Here is a 21,380-nt window from a genome sequence, read left to right on the forward strand (position 1 = left end):
CGTTTGGGGGTCACAGGGGGACGTGGGGGACATGGGATCTTTGGGGGGGGGGAGTCATGGGGGGGGGAATCGGGGCACATGTGGGGTGACGGGGGGAGGGGATATGAGGGGACATGGGGACATTTGGAGGGTCATCGGGGGGGGGCTTCGGGACACGGGGGTGGCACATAAGGCACGGTGTCACCCCCCCCCCCCCCCCCCGTGTCACCCCTGTCCCCCGCAGGACGGACGCTGGCTCGGGAGCTCTGTCCCCCCCCCGGCGGGGAGGGCTGCGGCTGCCCCTCCCCCCCGACCCTCCCCCCCCCGACCCCTCCCCCCCCGCCCCCCCTGCCCCTTCGGCTGCAGCGACCAGGGACGGTGTCGCGGGGGTCGCTGTCGCTGCTTCCCCGGTTTCACCGGCCCCCACTGCGCCACCCCCGCCTGTCCCCCCGGCCGCGGCGGGCCCCGCTGCGCCATCGGTATGTCCCCGAGGGGCCCCCAGTGTCCCCGTCGCTCCCCCAGGTGTCCCCGTCCCAGTACCCCCCCCCCCCCCCCCCCCCGCCCCAGCCGCGGCGAGCCCCGCTGCACCCTCGGTGTGTCCCCAGGTGTCCCCAAGGGGCCCCAGTGTCCCCATCCCAGTGCTCCCAGTACCCCCTCGCCTTCCCCCCCCAGGCTGTAATGGACCCTGATGTCACCTTGGTGTGTCCCCAAGGGGCCCCAGTGCTCCCCAGGTGTCCCCAAGGGTCCTGTGGGTCCCTAGTGCCCCCCCAGTGTCCCCATCCCAGTGCCCCCCCAGTGTCCCATCCCAGTGCTCCCAGTGCCTCCCCATCTCCCTCCCCAGCCGTGGCGAGCCCCGCTGCACCCTCGGTGTGTCCCCAAGTGTCCCCAAAAATCCCTAAGTGTCCTCAAGGGTCCCCAGTGCACCGCCCACTGTCCCCATCCCAGTGCTCCCAGTACCCCCTTGCCTTCCCCCCCCCCAGGCTGTAGTGGACCCTGATGTCACCTTGGTTGTGTCTCCCAGTGTCCCCAGTGCTCCCCAGGTGTCCCCAAGCGTCCTGTGGGTCCCCAGTGCTCCCCCACGTGTCCCCATCCCAGTGCTCCCAGTCCCCCCCACCTCCGTTCCCATCCATAGCAGGTCCTGATGCCATCTCAGTATGTCCCCAAACGTCCCCAGGTGTCCCCAGTGCTCCCTACCGCTCCCAGCGTGTGTCACCCAGTGTCCCTATCCCAGTGCCCCACTGCCTGTCCCCCCCCTGCAGCCATGGTGGACCCTGATGCCACCTTGGTATTTCCCCCAGTGTCCCCTGGTGTCCTCCAGTGCTCTCCCAGTCCTCCCAGTGCCCTGGCCCTGAGTGTCCCTGTGGTGACCCTGTCCTGGGGGTGTCCCAGACCCTGGTGTCCTCATGGCTTGGGTGGCCTTGTTCCTTGGGTGGTCCCTCCGTGCCCGCAGGGTGTCCCCATCCCATGGCATCTCTGAGTGTCCCCAGGTGTCCCCAAGGGTCCTGTGGGTCCCCAGTGCTCCCAGTGCCTCCCCACCTCCTGCCCCAGCCATGGAGAGCCCTGCTGCACCCTTGGTGTGTCCCCAAGTGTCCCCAAGAACCCCTAAGTGTCCCCAAGGCCCCCCGGTACTCCCCTCAGTGTCCCCATCCCAGTGCTCCCAGTACCCCCTCGCCTTCCCCCCCAGGCTGTAGTGGACCCTGATGTCACCTTGGTGTGTCCCCAAGGGTCCCCAGTGCTCCCCAGGTGTCCCCAAGGGTCCTGTGGGTCCCCAGTGCTGCCCCAGTGTCCCCATCCCAGTGCTCCCAGTGCACCCAGTGCTCTAGGGTGTCCCTGTCCTGTGGTGTCCCCATCCCATGGGTGCACCATCCTGTGGTGCCCCAAAGTGTCACCGTGGTGGCACCCACTGATGGGACCGTGTCCCCGCAGAGATCCCCTCAGTGACACTGCGCTTGGCCACCCGCAACCAGACGTCCTTCCGTGTGACCTGGCCCCGTCCCCCCGTGCCAGTGGATGGCTACCAGGTGGCCCTCATTCCCCTGGTGAGCTGGGGACGGGGACAGGGGTGGGGACAGGTCCCCACGGTGGCCCCAGTGTGGTCTTCATCCCCAGGATGAGGTGGCGTCCATGGGCACTCGCTGCTGCCCTGCTGGGGGACACAATAAGGGTGTCCTTATGGTGTCCCCAGCATGTCCCCAGCGTGCCTGTTGTCCCCAGAGCAAGGCAGTAGTCAGGCCACCTCTTGCTGCCTAACTCGGGGATGGGGACATCTCCCCAGTGTGTCTCTTGTCCCCAGGATGGGCCATGGTGGTGTCACCCATCTGCTGCCTGACTTAGGGATGTGTCTCCCCGTGGTGTCCCCAGTGTGTCCCCAACACGTCCCTTATCCAGAGGATGAGCCAGCAGTTGTGGCCACCCTTCTGCTACATGGCTTGGGGACGGGGATGGGTCTCCAGCATGGTGTCCCCAACATGTCCCCTGTCCCCAGGATCAGCCACCTGTCTGCGGCCACCTGCCTGCAGCCTTACTTAGGGACAGGGACATGTCCCCACTGTGGTGTCCCCAATATGTCCTTGGTGTGTCCCCCCGTGCCAGGACAAGCCATTGACTGCAGCCACCTGCCTCCTGCCTGGCTCAGGGATGAGGAGGTGTCCCCACTACACCGTCCCCAGTGTGTCCCCACTGTGTCCCCAGCATGTCCCCCAGCCCTGGGAGAAGCTCCACCTGGCTGCTGCCTGACTCAGGGCCAGGTCCCACCGTGGTGTCCCCCAGCGTGTCCTTGGCATGTTCCTTGTCCCCAGGACGAGCCAGCGGCCATGACCACCCATGAGCTGCCTGGCTCTGCTGTCACCTTCGAGGTGACAGGGCTGGCACCTGGACACACCTTCGAGCTCTTCATCCAGGCCCAGCGGGAGAAGCACCTCGGGGCGCCTGGCACCCTGCGCGTCCGCACCCGTACGTGTCACCTGCTCAGCGTGGGGACCACAAGGGGACAGGCATGGGGGTGGGGACAACATGGCGATGGCAGCGGGTGTGGGCATGGGGACAGGGTGGGGATGGCACAGGGATGGGGCAGGGGACAGTGACGGATCTGGGGACGGAGATGGGAATGACGTGGGCATGGGGACAGGGACGGCATGGGCATGTGGATGGGGATGACACGGGTGGAGACAGGGATGGCATGGGCAAGGGGACAGGGATGGCACGGGCACAGTGGTGGGGACGGGCATGGGGACGGCATGGGGACGCTAACGGAGATGGCACAGGAATGGAGACAGGGACAGTGATGGCATAGCCATGGGCAAGGGGACAAGGGTGACATGGGGACAGGGATGAGAAGGGCAGGCGACAGGCATGGCACAGGCGTGGGGATGACACGGGGACGGGGTCATGGGTGTGGGGACAGTGTGGGGACAGGGACGGGTTTGGCATGGGCGTGGGGACAGGGATGATAGGGCTGGGGACAGGGATGGCGTGGGACAGGGGTGGCATGAGCAGAGGCGTGGGAATGGGGATAGCATGGGTCTGTCAACAGGGATGGCACAGGGATGGGGACAGGGACAGGGATGGCAGGCGTGGGGACAGGGATGGCACAGCGATGGGGTTGGGATGGTGATGGCATGGTCATGGGGACAGCGGTGGGGACGGCTGGGGCATGGGTTCAGCATGGTCAGGGATGGGGATGGCATGGGGACAGGGGTGGCACGGGGATAGGGAAAGCCTGGGGACACGGATGACATGAGCACAGTAATGGGGACAGCCACGGAGATGGCATGGGCACGGGGACAGGGACGGCATGGGGATGGCACGAGGATAGCAGCAAGGGTGCAGGCGTGGTGACAAGGACAACATGGGGGTGGTGATGGGGACAACTGATGGAGGAGGCAGGGACAGCACAGTGACAGGCGTGGGGACGGGGGTGATGCAAGCATGGGGATGAGGGCAGCGCAGAGGTGGGGACAGGGACGGGATGGTGACAAGCGTAGGGATGGCAGAGGGATGGGGACAGGGAAGGGGGATGTCACAGCCATGGGGATGGGGACTGGCATGGGAACAGGGGCTGGGATGGGCATGGGGACAGGGACGGTGCCTGCAGCCTCTGTCCGTCCCCACGTGTCCGTGTGTCCCCATGGCTCTGTGGGTCCACGTGTGTCTGTCTGTCCTGGTGGGTCCGTGTGTCACCGGTCTGTCCCTGTGGGTCCGTGTGTCCCCTTGGGCCCATCTATCTGCGTCTGTCCCCATGGATTCACGTGTCCCCATGGATCCACGTGTCCCCACACCTCCTGGTGCTTCCCTGTGCGTCCCTCTGTTCCCATGAGTCTGGGTGTCCCCAGTCTATCCCCGTGGGTGTCCCCAGTCTGTCCCTATGCGTCCGTCTGTCCCTGTCCATCCTTCCTGTGTCCCCCCCCATGGGTCCCTGGTCTCTGGCAGACAGGGACTTTTGGGGATGGGTTGATGACCCTGGTCCCCTTTGCTCTCGCAGTGCTTGCCCAGACTCTGCCCACCCACGGGGGTTCTCCAGGGTCCCCTCAGGGTTCCCTGGGGTCCCCGGCATCACCAGTGGCCCCAGCGTCACCATCATTCCAAGGGTCTCCGGCATCCCCAAGGTCCCCGGGGTCACCAGATTCCCTGGGATCACCAGCATCACCACGGTCACCGGATACATCCTTGGGGTCACGAGGGTCTTTGGGGTCCCCAGCATCTCCAAGGTTTCCAGCGTCCCCAGTATCTCGGGGGTCCCCAGTGTCACCAGAGTCCCCAGCAGCACCAGCATCCCCAGAATCCCTGGGGTCACCAGTGTCCCCAGAGGCACCAGCATCCCCAGTGTCCCCAAGATCACCTGCATCTCCACGGTCCCCAGCATCACCACAGTCTCCTGTGTCACCTCCATCTCCGTGGTCCCCGGTGTCCCCAGCATCCCCACTGTCCCCAGTGCTCCCAGGTGGCCCATCCCTGCATGACCTGGGGGCCAAGCTCTCCTCCTACAATGGCTCCTTGCTGCAGCGCCTGGAGAGCCACCTCCGGGCTACAAACTTCCCCCTCCGGGGCAACCAAACGGTGCCAGCGGTGGCCCGTGCCATCCTCTCCTACCTTCTGCGCCGCAGCCCGGCCCCGTTGCGTCAGCAGCTCCTCCGCCAGATCCCCCATCCCAAGCCCCAGTTGATGCCAGGGGCTGCCGGTGAGGCTCTGGTGGACCTGGATGGGCTGCGGGGCCATGCAGAGACTGTGGTGATCCGTTACCGGCTCCTGGAAGAGCCGGAGGGGGCCGAGGGGGAACTACAGGTGCCAGGGGACACAGCGGTGGCCCGGGTGCCAGGGCTGGTGCCGGGGGCCATGTACCGGGTGGAGGTGCACGGCGTGGTACGGGGGCACGTCTCCAAGTCCTACACATTCCTGGTGACGGCAGGTGGGTGATGGGGGTGGAGACAGGGACAACATTGCGGGGGAACATCCCATAACCACCCACTCCTCTTTTGGGTGCAGGGGCAGGTGGCACCGATGAACGCCCGGTGGACTGGGAGCACATGTATGAGATGGAGTTGACTGAGCCCCAGGGTGCCGTAGCCAAAGCAGGTACCATCAGGTGGTCCGTGGCAGCAATCAGAGGGACTCAGGTGTTCAGGCTGACCTGCTCTTGGTAGACAAGTTGGGTGTGGGTGGGTGGGTGGATGGAGGGATGGATGAATGGCAGTTGGATGGATGGAAGGTTGGTTGGAAAGGTGGTTGGATGGTTTGGTGGCTGGAAGGTCGAAAGGCGGGTGGGTGGATGGTTGGTTGGCTGGATGGAAAGGTGGGTGGATGCTGGGATACGTGGGTGGTTGTGTGGGGAGATGGAAGTTTGGATAGGTGGATGGATGGGTGGGTGATGGTTGGGTGGATGAACGACAGTTGAATGGATGGGTGGGTGGATGGAAGGATGGATGATGGGTTGATGGCTGGAAGGTTGGATAGGTGAGTGGGTGGATGGATGGGTGGGTGGATTCCATCCCAAGATCAATGTATGGAAAAGTGAATGGAAAAGCAGGTCATTGAACGGATGGAAACCTGGATCTTCATGTCCTGCACTGTGCCATCTCCATTGCAGTGCCAGCCCCGCCGTCGGAGGAACCATCACCCCGACCCCGCCTGGGTGGGCTCATGGTCACTGATGTCACCCCTGGCTCCGTCCAGCTGGAGTGGAATGTCCTTGAGGGAACCTTTGACTCCTTCACGGTGCAGTACAGGGATGCCCAAGGCCAACCTCAGGCACTTGCAGTTGATGGCGGGTCCCGCACGGTGACCGTGCCTGGACTGTCACCATCCCGGCGCTACAAGTTCAACCTGTACGGGGTGTGGGGTCGGAAGCGGATTGGTCTTATCTCCATTGATGCTGTCACAGGTGAGGGGGGCTGTAGGTTTGTCTTCTCCAGGATCTGGGTTTGGAGTAAGTCAGGAGCCTTGTTCCTTTGACTTTGAGGGATATGGGAAGAGCATCTGGCCCTTGATTTGGGGGCGGGCACGGGTGCACGCAGAGTCAGAGGGATGGAGGGCTGTTTGTATGGAAGAGCGGGTGATTGGACGAGTTGTGGAGGTGGTTGGTTGGATGGTGGGTAGGTGGATGGATGATGGATGGATAGATGGTTGGGACTGGACGGATAGGGGGATGGTTGGGATTAGATCAGAGAATCACAGAGCGGTCGGGGTTGGAAGGGCCCTCTGGAGATCATCCCATCCAACCCCCTGCCAGAGCAGGGTCACCCAGAGCAGGTTGCACAGGAACGTGTCCGGGCAGGGTTGGAATGTCTCCAGAGACGGAGACTCCACCACCACCTGTGCCAGGGCTCTGCCACCCTCACGGTAAAGACGTTTTTCCTCATGTTGAGATGGAATTTCCCGTGTTCCAGTTTGTGCCCGTTGCCCCTTCTCCTGTCGCTGGGCACCACTGAGAAGAGTCTGGGCCCATCCTCTGGCCACCCACCTTTTAGCCTTTGCTGAGCATCGGTGAGGCCCCCTCTCAGTCTGCTCTTCTCCAGGCTGAACAGCCCCAGGGCTCTCGGCCTTTCCTCAGCAGAGACGTCCTCCAGTCCCCGGCTCATCTTCGCAGCCTCCACTGGACTCTTTCCAGCAGTTCCCTGTTTTTCTTGAACCGGGGAGCCCAGAATTGGACCCAGCGCTCCAGCTGTGGCCTCGCCAGGGCAGAGCAGAGGGGGAGGGTGACCTCCCTCCACCTGCTGGCCACACTCTTTTTAATGCACTGCAAGAGACCACTGGCCTTCTTGGCCACAAGGGCACCTTGCTGGCTCATGGGCAACTTGGTGTCCACCAGGACCCCTGGGTCCCTCTCTGCAGAGCTGCTCTCCAGTAGGTCAGCCCCGAGCTGTCCCGGTGCGGGGGGTTATTTCTCCCCATGTGCAGCACCCTGCACTTGCCCTTGTTGAACTTCGTGAAGTTCCTCTCCACCCAACTCTCCAGCCTGGCCAGGTCTCTCTGGATGGCGGCACGGCCTTCTGGCGTGTCACCCACTCCTCCCAGTTTTGTGTCATCAGAAAATGTGGTGAGGGTGCGCTCTGTCCCCTCATCCAGGTCATTGATGAATATGTCGAACGGGACTGGACCCAGTTGAGGTAGAGAACATCTACTGCTCTCCCCTCATCCACCCAGCCAGTCATGCCATCCCAGAAGGCTATCACGTTGGTCAAGCGTGATTTCCGCTTGGTGAATCCATGTTGACCACTCCCGATAACCTTCTCTCCCTCATGCTTAGAGATGACATCCTGGATGAGCTGTTCCATCACCTTTCAGGGATGGAGGTGAGGCTGACCGGCCTGTAATTTTCTGGGTCCTCCATCTTGCCCTTTTTGAAGGCTGTCATGACATTGGATTTCTCCCAGTCCTCAGGCACCTCTCTGGTTCTCCATGATCTTTCCGAGATAGATGGATACATGGATGGATGGGGGGCTGGAAAAATGGTTGTGTGGACTGACTGATGGCTGGATACATGAATGGAGGGAGAGACGTGTGGGTGGAAGCGCGGGTGGTCAGAGGGATAACCAGACTGTTTGCTGAATGAAGGGAGGGCTGGTTGCCTGCTTGGATAGTTGGGTTCATGGCTCCATGAACTGATGTGAAGGGGAAGAGTCATTGAAAGAGGGTGGGTGATGGGATGGAAGGAGACCTGGGTGGGTGGGAAGACACGTGGATGGTTGGATGGCTGGAAGGGCAGCTTTCTGTCAGGCTGGGAGCCTGAACTGCCGGGCAAAGGGGCAGTTGGCTGGATGAGCGTATGGGTGGGCAAGGGACTGGAGGAATGGGGAATGGATGGAAGCGTGTCTGGTTGGGTGAGTTGTGGGATGGGTGGGTGATTAGGTGGGCGGATGGATGGGTGGATGGTGGTCTGTCCCCAGAGTGCCCTGCATTGTGCCTTCCCTGTTGCAGCCCCGTCCCCGCCAAAGGAGGAACCACCATCGCAGCCGATCCTGGGCGAGCTGACGGCCTCCCAGGTGACCCCCGAGTCGGTGGAGCTGGAGTGGAGCGTCCGCGAGGGCACCTTTGACTCCTTCACGGTGCAGTACAAGGATGGCCAAGGGCAGCCCCAGGTGCTGCCCGTGGAGGGTGGTTCGCGCAGGGTGACCGTGCCTGGGCTGTCACCGTCCCGGCGCTACAAGTTCAACCTGTACGGGGTGTGGGGTCGGAAACGTGTGGGCCCCATCTCCACCGACGCCGTCACAGGTGAGGGGGACTGTGGACCATTGCTGTGTCCCCTTGTGACGCTGGGTATGGTGGGAACTGGGAACATGTTGTGGGTGCTGGCTGTGTTGGGGGAATGGGAGCATGCGAGATTGGAGGGAGGGAGAGAGGGATGATGGATAATGGATGATGGGTGATGGATGGATGGATGGATGGATGGGTGGACGGATGGTTGTATGATTGTGTGTGGTTCATGCACTAGATGTGTGCATGGATGATGGTGTGGACAATGGGCTGTGTGGATGGATGGTGAGATGATTTGTTGGTTGTCTTGATTGGGGGGATAAAGAGTGTCTTGGTGGTTGGATGTTGGAATACAGGTGTGGATCCAGGACTGTGGGATGTAAAGGGGTGCATGGAGAGATGAGTGATTTGATGGATGGAAGGACAGAGAGAGACTGACGGATGGGTAGATTTGTGGAGGGACGGAAGGGATGCTTGTGCCCTGCTATGTTTTCATGGGTGGAAGACTGAGACGGTGGGAAGGATGGATGGAGGGATGGATGTTCATGCCCTGCATTGTGCCGACTCTGCGTCAGCTGCAGCCGAGCCAGAGGAGGAACCACCATCGCAGCCGATCCTGGGCGAGCTGACGGCCTCCCGGGTGACCCCCGAGTCCGTGGAGCTGGAGTGGAGCGTCCGCGAGGGCACCTTTGACTCCTTCACGGTGCAGTACAAGGATGGCCAAGGGCAGCCCCAGGTGCTGCCCGTGGAGGGTGGTTCGCGCAGGGTGACCGTGCCTGGGCTGTCACCGTCCCGGCGCTACAAGTTCAACCTGTACGGGGTGTGGGGTCGGAAACGTGTGGGCCCCATCTCCACCGACGCCGTCACAGGTGAGGGGGGCTGTGGACCATTGCTGTGTCCCCTTTGGTGCCTGGGTATGGTGGGAACTGGGAAGATCTCTTGGGTGCTGACTGTGTTGGAGGAATGGGAGCATTCAGGATTGGAGGGAGGGAGGGATGGAGAGAGACGTGGGTGGGTGGGTGGATGGATGGAGATGTGGATAGACGGATGGAGACAGGGATGTATGTATGGAGCAATGCATAGATGCCTGCATGGATGGGTGGAGATGTGGGTGGCTGGATGGGTAGATGAATGGATGATTGGTTCGATTCAAGGAGTCGAGGATGATTGTGGTGCATGAAGAAATGGATGGATGGGTGGATGGATGGATGGATGGATGGATGGATGGATGGATGGATGTTCCTGCCCTGCATTGTGTCCTCTCTGTGTCAGCTGCAGCCGAGCCAGAGGAGGAACCACCATCACAGCCGATCCTGGGCGAGCTGATGGCCTCCCAGGTGACCCCCGAGTCCGTGGAGCTGGAGTGGAGCGTCCGCGAGGGCACCTTTGACTCCTTCACAGTGCAGTACAAGGATGGCCAAGGGCAGCCCCAGGTGCTGCCCGTGGAGGGTGGTTCACGCAGGGTGACCGTGCCTGGGCTGTCACCGTCCCGGCGCTACAAGTTCAACCTGTACGGGGTGTGGGGTCGGAAACGTGTGGGCCCCATCTCCACTGACGCCGTCACAGGTGAGGGGGGCCGTGGAGCATTGCTGTGTCCCCTTTGGTGCCTGGGTATGGTGGGAACTGGGAAGATCTCTTGAGTGTGCATGAGCTTGGATAGGACGATTTTTGGTTGCTTGACCGGGTGGATGGGTGGATGGATGGATGGATGGATGGATGAACCTATGTAGCATTGGATAAATGGCTGGGCAGCTCCTTGGTTTATTGGTTGAATGGATGGAGATGTGGATGGATGGAGATAGCATTGGGTGGGTGGGAGGGTGGGTGGGTGGGTGGGTGGATGGAAGGATGGATGGATGGATGGAAGGATGGATGGATGGAAGGATGGATGGAGACAGACGTGGGTGGGTGGAGAGATGGATGGATGATTGGATTCTTGGCCAGATGTCAAGGAGACGCCTGGGAAGGTGAATGGATGGAGAGATGGTCACATGGCAGGGTGGAGGGATTGGTGGAGGGGTGAATAGATGGATAAGAAGGCGAGGGATAAGTGGAGAGAGTGGTGGGGTAAGAACGGGCACAGTTAATGGTCGTCTGGCTGAGTTCCCATCCTGACGGATGGAAGGATGTCCATGAAAATGGGTGATAGGAGGGATGGAGGCCTATGAGTGTGCATGGAGAAAGATCCAGAAAGATGGTTGTGTGTTGGGATGGTTGGTTATACTGGTTGCTGAGTGGATGATCAGATGGATGGAGGGAGGGAGGGATGGATGGATGGATGGATTGATGGAAGGAGGGATGGATGGATGGAAGGATGTTCCTGCCCTGCATTGTGTCCTCTCTGTGTCAGCTGCGGCCGAGCCAGAGGAGGAACCACCATCGCAGCCGATCCTGGGCGAGCTGACGGCCTCCCAGGTGACCCCCGAGTCGGTGGAGCTGGAGTGGAGCGTCCGCGAGGGCACCTTTGACTCCTTCACGGTGCAGTACAAGGATGGCCAAGGGCAGCCCCAGGTGCTGCCCGTGGAGGGTGGTTCGCGCAGGGTGACCGTGCCTGGGCTGTCACCGTCCCGGCGCTACAAGTTCAACCTGTACGGGGTGTGGGGTCGGAAACGTGTGGGCCCCATCTCCACCGACGCCGTCACAGGTGAGGGGGACTGTGGACCATTGCTGTGTCCCCTTGTGACGCTGGGTATGGTGGGAACTGGGAACATGTTGTGGGTGCTGGCTGTGTTGGGGGAATGGGAGCATGCGAGATTGGAGGGAGGGAGAGAGGGATGATGGATAATGGATGATGGGTGATGGATGGATGGATGGATGGATGGGTGGACGGATGGTTGTATGATTGTGTGTGGTTCATGCACTAGATGTGTGCATGGATGATGGTGTGGACAATGGGCTGTGTGGATGGATGGTGAGATGATTTGTTGGTTGTCTTGATTGGGGGGATAAAGAGTGTCTTGGTGGTTGGATGTTGGAATACAGGTGTGGATCCAGGACTGTGGGATGTAAAGGGGTGCATGGAGAGATGAGTGATTTGATGGATGGAAGGACAGAGAGAGACTGACGGATGGGTGGATTTGTGGAGGGACGGAAGGGATGCTTGTGCCCTGCTATGTTTTCATGGGTGGAAGACTGAGACGGTGGGAAGGATGGATGGAGGGAGGGATGGAGGGATGGATGTTCATGCCCTGAATTGTGCCGACTCTGCGTCAGCTGCAGCCGAGCCAGAGGAGGAACCACCATCGCAGCCGATCCTGGGCGAGCTGACGGCCTCCCGGGTGACCCCCGAGTCCGTGGAGCTGGAGTGGAGCGTCCGCGAGGGCACCTTTGACTCCTTCACGGTGCAGTACAAGGATGGCCAAGGGCAGCCCCAGGTGCTGCCCGTGGAGGGTGGTTCGCGCAGGGTGACTGTGCCTGGGCTGTCACCGTCCCGGCGCTACAAGTTCAACCTGTACGGGGTGTGGGGTCGGAAACGTGTGGGCCCCATCTCCACCGACGCCGTCACAGGTGAGGGGGGCTGTGGACCATTGCTGTGTCCCCTTTGGTGCCTGGGTATGGTGGGAACTGGGAAGATCTCTTGGGTGCTGACTGTGTTGGAGGAATGGGAGCATTCAGGATTGGAGGGAGGGAGGGATGGAGACAGACGTGGGTGGGTGGGTGGATGGATGGAGATGTGGATAGACGGATGGAGACAGGGATGTATGTATGGAGCAATGCATAGATGCCTGCATGGATGGGTGGAGATGTGGGTGGCTGGATGGGTAGATGAATGGATGATTGGTTCGATTCAAGGAGTCGAGGATGATTGTGGTGCATGAAGAAATGGATGGATGGAGGGATGGATGGATGGATGGATGGAGGGATGGATGGATGTTCCTGCCCTGCATTGTGTCCTCTCTGTGTCAGCTGCAGCCGAGCCAGAGGAGGAACCACCATCACAGCCGATCCTGGGCGAGCTGATGGCCTCCCAGGTGACCCCCGAGTCCGTGGAGCTGGAGTGGAGCGTCCGCGAGGGCACCTTTGACTCCTTCACAGTGCAGTACAAGGATGGCCAAGGGCAGCCCCAGGTGCTGCCCGTGGAGGGTGGTTCACGCAGGGTGACCGTGCCTGGGCTGTCACCGTCCCGGCGCTACAAGTTCAACCTGTACGGGGTGTGGGGTCGGAAACGTGTGGGCCCCATCTCCACTGACGCCGTCACAGGTGAGGGGGGCCGTGGAGCATTGCTGTGTCCCCTTTGGTGCCTGGGTATGGTGGGAACTGGGAAGATCTCTTGAGTGTGCATGAGCTTGGATAGGACGATTTTTGGTTGCTTGACCGGGTGGATGGGTGGATGGATGGATGGATGGATGGATGAACCTATGTAGCATTGGATAAATGGCTGGGCAGCTCCTTGGTTTATTGGTTGAATGGATGGAGATGTGGATGGATGGAGATAGCATTGGGTGGGTGGGAGGGTGGGTGGGTGGGTGGGTGGATGGAAGGATGGATGGATGGATGGAAGGATGGATGGATGGAAGGATGGATGGAGACAGACGTGGGTGGGTGGAGAGATGGATGGATGATTGGATTCTTGGCCAGATGTCAAGGAGACGCCTGGGAAGGTGAATGGATGGAGAGATGGTCACATGGCAGGGTGGAGGGATTGGTGGAGGGGTGAATAGATGGATAAGAAGGCGAGGGATAAGTGGAGAGAGTGGTGGGGTAAGAACGGGCACAGTTAATGGTCACTGGCTGAGTTCCCATCCTGACGGATGGAAGGATGTCCATGAAAATGGGTGATAGGAGGGATGGAGGCCTATGAGTGTGCATGGAGAAAGATCCAGAAAGATGGTTGTGTGTTGGGATGGTTGGTTATACTGGTTGCTGAGTGGATGATCAGATGGATGGAGGGAGGGAGGGATGGATGGATGGATGGATTGATGGAAGGAGGGATGGATGGATGGAAGGATGTTCCTGCCCTGCATTGTGTCCTCTCTGTGTCAGCTGCGGCCGAGCCAGAGGAGGAACCACCATCGCAGCCGATCCTGGGCGAGCTGACGGCCTCCCAGGTGACCCCCGAGTCGGTGGAGCTGGAGTGGAGCGTCCGCGAGGGCACCTTTGACTCCTTCACGGTGCAGTACAAGGATGGCCAAGGGCAGCCCCAGGTGCTGCCCGTGGAGGGTGGTTCGCGCAGGGTGACCGTGCCTGGGCTGTCACCGTCCCGGCGCTACAAGTTCAACCTGTACGGGGTGTGGGGTCGGAAACGTGTGGGCCCCATCTCCACCGACGCCGTCACAGGTGAGGGGGGCTGTGGACCATTGCTGTGTCCCCTTTGGTGCCTGGGTATGGTGGGAACTGGGAAGATCTCTTGGGTGCTGACTGTGTTGGAGGAATGGGAGCATTCAGGATTGGAGGGAGGGAGGGATGGAGACAGACGTGGGTGGGTGGGTGGATGGATGGAGATGTGGATAGACGGATGGAGACAGGGATGTATGTATGGAGCAATGCATAGATGCCTGCATGGATGGGTGGAGATGTGGGTGGCTGGATGGGTAGATGAATGGATGATTGGTTCGATTCAAGGAGTCGAGGATGATTGTGGTGCATGAAGAAATGGATGGATGGAGGGATGGATGGATGGATGGATGGAGGGATGGATGGATGTTCCTGCCCTGCATTGTGTCCTCTCTGTGTCAGCTGCAGCCGAGCCAGAGGAGGAACCACCATCACAGCCGATCCTGGGCGAGCTGATGGCCTCCCAGGTGACCCCCGAGTCCGTGGAGCTGGAGTGGAGCGTCCGCGAGGGCACCTTTGACTCCTTCACAGTGCAGTACAAGGATGGCCAAGGGCAGCCCCAGGTGCTGCCCGTGGAGGGTGGTTCACGCAGGGTGACCGTGCCTGGGCTGTCACCGTCCCGGCGCTACAAGTTCAACCTGTACGGGGTGTGGGGTCGGAAACGTGTGGGCCCCATCTCCACTGACGCCGTCACAGGTGAGGGGGGCCGTGGAGCATTGCTGTGTCCCCTTTGGTGCCTGGGTATGGTGGGAACTGGGAAGATCTCTTGAGTGTGCATGAGCTTGGATAGGACGATTTTTGGTTGCTTGACCGGGTGGATGGGTGGATGGATGGATGGATGGATGGATGAACCTATGTAGCATTGGATAAATGGCTGGGCAGCTCCTTGGTTTATTGGTTGAATGGATGGAGATGTGGATGGATGGAGATAGCATTGGGTGGGTGGGAGGGTGGGTGGGTGGGTGGGTGGATGGAAGGATGGATGGATGGATGGAAGGATGGATGGATGGAAGGATGGATGGAGACAGACGTGGGTGGGTGGAGAGATGGATGGATGATTGGATTCTTGGCCAGATGTCAAGGAGACGCCTGGGAAGGTGAATGGATGGAGAGATGGTCACATGGCAGGGTGGAGGGATTGGTGGAGGGGTGAATAGATGGATAAGAAGGCGAGGGATAAGTGGAGAGAGTGGTGGGGTAAGAACGGGCACAGTTAATGGTCACTGGCTGAGTTCCCATCCTGACGGATGGAAGGATGTCCATGAAAATGGGTGATAGGAGGGATGGAGGCCTATGAGTGTGCATGGAGAAAGATCCAGAAAGATGGTTGTGTGTTGGGATGGTTGGTTATACTGGTTGCTGAGTGGATGATCAGATGGATGGAGGGAGGGAGGGATGGATGGATGGATGGATTGATGGAAGGAGGGATGGATGGATGGAAGGATGTTCCTGCCCTGCATTGTGTCCTCTCTGTGTCAGCTGCGGCCGAGCCAGAGGAGGAACCACCATCGCAGCCGATCCTGGGCGAGCTGACGGCCTCCCAGGTGACCCCCGAGTCCGTGGAGCTGGAGTGGAGCGTCCGCGAGGGCACCTTTGACTCCTTCACGGTGCAGTACAAGGATGGCCAAGGGCAGCCCCAGGTGCTGCCCGTGGAGGGTGGTTCGCGCAGGGTGACCGTGCCTGGGCTGTCACCGTCCCGGCGCTACAAGTTCAACCTGTACGGGGTGTGGGGTCGGAAACGTGTGGGCCCCATCTCCACCGACGCCGTCACAGGTGAGGGGGGCTGTGGACCATTGCTGTGTCCCCTTTGGTGCCTGGGTATGGTGGGAACTGGGAAGATCTCTTGGGTGCTGACTGTGTTGGAGGAATGGGAGCATTCAGGATTGGAGGGAGGGAGGGATGGAGACAGACGTGGGTGGGTGGGTGGATGGATGGAGATGTGGATAGACGGATGGAGACAGGGATGTATGTATGGAGCAATGCATAGATGCCTGCATGGATGGGTGGAGATGTGGGTGGCTGGATGGGTAGATGAATGGATGATTGGTTCGATTCAAGGAGTCGAGGATGATTGTGGTGCATGAAGAAATGGATGGATGGAGGGATGGATGGATGGATGGATGGAGGGATGGATGGATGGATGTTCCTGCCCTGCATTGTGTCCTCTCTGTGTCAGCTGCAGCCGAGCCAGAGGAGGAACCACCATCACAGCCGATCCTGGGCGAGCTGACGGCCTCCCAGGTGACCCCCGAGTCCGTGGAGCTGGAGTGGAGCATCCGCGAGGGCACCTTTGACTCCTTCACAGTGCAGTACAAGGATGGCCAAGGGCAGCCCCAGGTGCTGCCCGTGGAGGGTGGTTCGCGCAGGGTGACCGTGCCTGGGCTGTCACCGTCCCGGCGCTACAAGTTCAACCTGTACGGGGTGTGGGGTCGGAAACGTGTGGGCCCCATCTCCACTGACGCCGTCACAGGTGAGGGGGGCTGTGGAGCATTGCTGTGTCCCCTTGTGACGCTGGGTATGGTGGGAACTGGGAACATGTTGTGGGTGCTGGCTGTGTTGGGGGAATGGGAGCATGCGAGATTGGAGGGAGGGAGAGAGGGATGATGGATAATGGATGATGGGTGATGGATGGATGGATGGGTGGACGGATGGTTGTATGATTGTGTGTGGTTCATGCACTAGATGTGTGCATGGATGATGGTGTGGACAATGGGCTGTGTGGATGGATGGTGAGATGATTTGTTGGTTGTCTTGATTGGGGGGATAAAGAGTGTCTTGGTGGTTGGATGTTGGAATACAGGTGTGGATCCAGGACTGTGGGATGTAAAGGGGTGCATGGAGAGATGAGTGATTTGATGGATGGAAGGACAGAGAGAGACTGACGGATGGGTGGATTTGTGGAGGGACGGAAGGGATGCTTGTGCCCTGCTATGTTTTCATGGGTGGAAGACTGAGACGGTGGGAAGGATGGATGGAGGGAGGGATGGAGGGATGGATGGTTCATGCCCTGCATTGTGTCCTCTCTCTGTGTCAGCTGCAGCCGAGCCAGAGGAGGAACCACCATCGCAGCCGATCCTGGGCGAGCTGACGGCCTCCCAGGTGACCCCCGAGTCGGTGGAGCTGGAGTGGAGCGTCCGCGAGGGCACCTTTGACTCCTTCACGGTGCAGTACAGGGATGCCCAAGGGCAGCCCCAGGTGCTGCCCGTGGAGGGTGGTTCGCGCAGGGTGACCGTGCCTGGGCTGTCACCGTCGCGGCACTACAAGTTCAACCTGTACGGGGTGTGGGGTCGGAAACGTGTGGGCCCCATCTCCACCGACGCCGTCACAGGTGAGGGGGGCTGTGGTCACTGTGCAGACCTTGGGTTTGGGATGTGGCAGGAGCTTGGTCAGGGCCATTTTTGGATGGATGACTGTATTGATGGATGGGTGGGTGGATGGAGTAACATATGGGTCATACGATGAATTGATAAATGGGTCCTTGTTTGATGGTTTGAATGGATGGACGGATGGATGGGCGGGTGGAAGGAGTATAGATGGATGGATGTAAAGTGGTGGGAGCTTGGTCAGGGTGTTTTTTGGGTGATTGACTGGATTGATGGATGGATGGATGGGTGGGCGGATGGACAGTTGGAAGGATGGGTGGAAGGGTTATTGCTTGGAATAACGTATCGATCATTGGATGAATGGATGGGTGGCTCCTTGTCTGATTGGTTGGATGGATGGATGGATGGATGGATGGATGGATGGAGACATGAATAGCTGGGTTAATAGTTGTACGATCGTGTGTGTGGGAAAGGGATGGATGGACTGAAGGACGGAATCATATCGGGGGAGTGGGATGAACATCGAATGGGTGGATGGCTCCTTGGTTGATTGGTTTCCTTGATGGGTACGTGGATGAATGGATGAGAAGTTGGCTGCATGTGAGTCTGGTTTTTGATGTGATTAAGTCAGTGGAGGTTGTGTGGGCATGTGGTTGAAAGGACGAATGGATGGGTGGGTGGTTGGACAGGTGGATGTTGTGATGGTTGGTGTGATTTTTGGTTGTTTGGAGGGATCAAGGAGCATCTGGTTGGGTGGCGGGTTAAATGGAGGTGTGGATTCCAGGAGTGCTGGATGGTGAAGGGTCCCTGGAGAGATGGGTGATCTGATGGATGGCAGGATAGAGAGAGAGATGCAAGCAGCCAGACTGATGGGTGGGTGGGTGGATGGATGGATGGATGGAAGGATGGATGGATGGATGGATGGATGTTCATGCCCTGCATTGTGCCCTCCCTGTTGCAGCCCCGTCCCAGGCAGAGGAGGAACCACCATCGCAGCCGATCCTGGGCGAGCTGACGGCCTCCCAGGTGACCCCCGAGTCCGTGGAGCTGGAGTGGAGCGTCCCCGAGGGCACCTTTGACTCCTTCACGGTGCAGTACAGGGATGGCCAAGGGCAGCCCCAGGTGCTGCCCGTGGAGGGTGGTTCGCGCAGGGTGACCGTGCCTGGGCTGTCACCGTCCCGGCGCTACAAGTTCAACCTGTACGGGGTGTGGGGTCGGAAACGTGTGGGTCCCATCTCCACTGACGCCGTCACAGGTGAGGGGGGCTGTGGTCACCGTTGGGAGCATGGGTTCCGGTTGTGGCAGGATCTTGGTCAGGGCCATTTTTGGATGGCTGAATGGAGGGGTGAGAGGATGGATGGGTGCCTGGGTGGATGGAGTAACGTATGGGTATACGATAAATGGATAAATGGCTCCTTGGTTGCTTGTTTGGATGGATGGATAGGTGGACGGATGGATGGATGGATGGATGGATGGATGGATGGATGGGTGGATGAACCTATGTAGCATTGGATAAATGGATGGGCAGCTCCTTGGTTTATTGGTTGAATGGATGGAGATGTGGATGGATGGAGACAGCGTTGGGTGGGTGGGAGGGTGGATGGATGGATGGATGGATGGATGGAGACAGACGTGGGTGGGTGGAGAGATGGATGGATGATTGGATTTTTGGCCAGATGTCGAGGAAACTTATGGGAAGGTGAATGGATGGAGAGAGGGTCACATGGCAGGGTGGAGGGATTGGTGGAGGGATGAATGGATGGATAAGAAGGCGAGGGATAAGTGGAGAGAGTGGTGGGGTAAGAACGGGCACAGTTAATGGTCGTCTGGCTGAGTTCCCGTCCTGACGGGTGGAAGGATGTCCATGAAAATGGGTGATAGGAGGGATGGAGGCCTATGAGTGTGCATGGAGAAAGATCCAGAAAGATGGTTGTGTGTTGGGATGGTTGGTTGTACTGGTTGCTGAGTGGATGATCAGATGGAGGGAGGGAGGGATGGATGGATGGGTGGGTGGGTGGGTGGATGGATGGATGGATGGATGGATGGATGGATGGATGGATGGATGGATGGATGTTCCTGCCCTGCATTGTGTCCTCTCTGTGTCAGCTGCGGCCGAGCCAGAGGAGGAACCACCATCACAGCCGATCCTGGGTGAGCTGACGGCCTCCCAGGTGACCCCCGAGTCGGTGGAGCTGGAGTGGAGCGTCCGCGAGGGCACCTTTGACTCCTTCACGGTGCAGTACAAGGATGGCCAAGGGCAGCCCCAGGTGCTGCCCGTGGAGGGTGGTTCGCGCAGGGTGACCGTGCCTGGGCTGTCACCGTCCCGGCGCTACAAGTTCAACCTGTACGGGGTGTGGGGTCGGAAACGTGTGGGTCCCATCTCCACCGACGCCGTCACAGGTGAGGGGGGCTGTGGACTCCATCCCTGTCCCCTTTGGGTGCTGGGTTTGGCGTGTGGCACGAGCGTGTTCACCTGGGACATCTCTTGGGTGCTGAGTGTTGGATGGAAGGAGGGATGGGAGCAAGGAGGAGGGAAGGGTGGCTGGATGGGCAGGTACAAGGATGGATGAATGTGTGTCTGATGGGTGGTTGATTAGTTTTTTGAATGGATGGGCAGAAGGATTGTTAGATGGGGAGCTGGAGGGAGGGCTGGATGAATAACTGCATGGTTGACTGGATGTGGGGTTGGGCGGATGGATGATTGGATTCTTGGCCAGATGTCGAGGAAACTAATGGGAAGGTGAATGGATGGAGAGATGGTGACATGAAAGGGTGGAGCGATTGGTGGAGGGATGAATGGATGGATAAGAAGGCGAGGGATAAGTGGAGAGAGTGGTGGGGTAAGAACGGGCACAGTTAATGGTCGTCTGGCTGAGTTCCCGTCCTGACGGATGGAAGGATGTCCATGAAAATGGGTGATAGGAGGGATGGAGGCCATGAGTGTGCATGGAGAAAGATCCGGAAAGATGGTTGTGTGTTGGGATGGTTGGTTATACTGGTTGCTGAGTAGATGATCAGATGGAGGGAGGGATGGATGGATGTTCCTGCCCTGCATTGTGTCCTCTCTGTGTCAGCTGCGGCCGAGCCAGAGGAGGAACCACCATCACAGCCGATCCTGGGCGAGCTGATGGCCACCCAGGTGACCCCCGACTCCGTGGAGCTGGAGTGGAGCGTCCGCGAGGGCACCTTTGACTCCTTCACGGTGCAGTACAAGGATGGCCAAGGGCAGCCCCAGGTGCTGCCCGTGGAGGGTGGTTCGCGCAGGGTGACCGTGCCTGGGCTGTCACCGTCCCGGCGCTACAAGTTCAACCTGTACGGGGTGTGGGGTCGGAAACGTGTGGGCCCCATCTCCACCGACGCCGTCACAGGTGAGGGGGGCTGTGGTCACTGTGCAGACCATGGGTTTGGGATGTGGCAGGAGCTTGGTCAGGGCCATTTTTGGATGGATGACTGTATTGATGGATGGGTGGGTGGATGGAGTAACATATGGGTCGTACGATGAATTGATAAATGGGTCCTTGTTTGATGGTTTGAATGGATGGACGGATGGATGGGCGGGTGGAAGGAGTATAGATGGATGGATGTAAAGTGGTGGGAGCTTGGTCAGGGTGTTTTTTGGGTGATTGACTGGATTGATGGATGGATGGATGGGTGGGCGGATGGACAGTTGGAAGGATGGGTGGAAGGGTTATTGCTTGGAATAACGTATCGATCATTGGATGAATGGATGGGTGGCTCCTTGTCTGATTGGTTGGATGGATGGATGGATGGATGGATGGATGGATGGAGACATGAATAGCTGGGTTAATAGTTGTACGATCGTGTGTGTGGGAAAGGGATGGATGGACTGAAGGACGGAATCATATCGGGGGAGTGGGATGAACATCGAATGGGTGGATGGCTCCTTGGTTGATTGGTTTCCTTGATGGGTACGTGGATGAATGGATGAGAAGTTGGCTGCATGTGAGTCTGGTTTTTGATGTGATTAAGTCAGTGGAGGTTGTGTGGGCATGTGGTTGAAAGGACGAATGGATGGGTGGGTGGTTGGACAGGTGGATGTTGTGATGGTTGGTGTGATTTTTGGTTGTTTGGAGGGATCAAGGAGCATCTGGTTGG

At 59.4% G+C, this 21,380-nt stretch overlaps 1 protein-coding gene across 1 annotated transcript in view; it reads left to right on the forward strand.

Moving 5' to 3' along the window:
- The window catches only part of LOC141735223 (tenascin-X-like), a 50,970-nt gene that overhangs the window by 3,026 nt on the left and 26,564 nt on the right, over positions 1 to 21,380 (forward strand). The window contains 16 exon segments of the mRNA XM_074567857.1: positions 224 to 309; positions 311 to 458; positions 1,906 to 2,018; positions 2,778 to 2,931; positions 4,460 to 5,383; positions 5,461 to 5,550; positions 6,062 to 6,355; positions 9,243 to 9,536; positions 11,887 to 12,174; positions 12,574 to 12,867; positions 13,651 to 13,944; positions 14,344 to 14,637; positions 15,421 to 15,714; positions 18,226 to 18,519; positions 19,371 to 19,664; positions 20,339 to 20,632. Coding sequence (XP_074423958.1) covers positions 224 to 309; positions 311 to 458; positions 1,906 to 2,018; positions 2,778 to 2,931; positions 4,460 to 5,383; positions 5,461 to 5,550; positions 6,062 to 6,355; positions 9,243 to 9,536; positions 11,887 to 12,174; positions 12,574 to 12,867; positions 13,651 to 13,944; positions 14,344 to 14,637; positions 15,421 to 15,714; positions 18,226 to 18,519; positions 19,371 to 19,664; positions 20,339 to 20,632 — 4,449 coding nt within the window.

The sequence above is a fragment of the Larus michahellis genome, chromosome 29 (assembly GCF_964199755.1).
Source record: "Larus michahellis chromosome 29, bLarMic1.1, whole genome shotgun sequence".
In the NCBI taxonomy this organism is placed as follows: Eukaryota; Metazoa; Chordata; class Aves; order Charadriiformes; family Laridae; genus Larus; species Larus michahellis.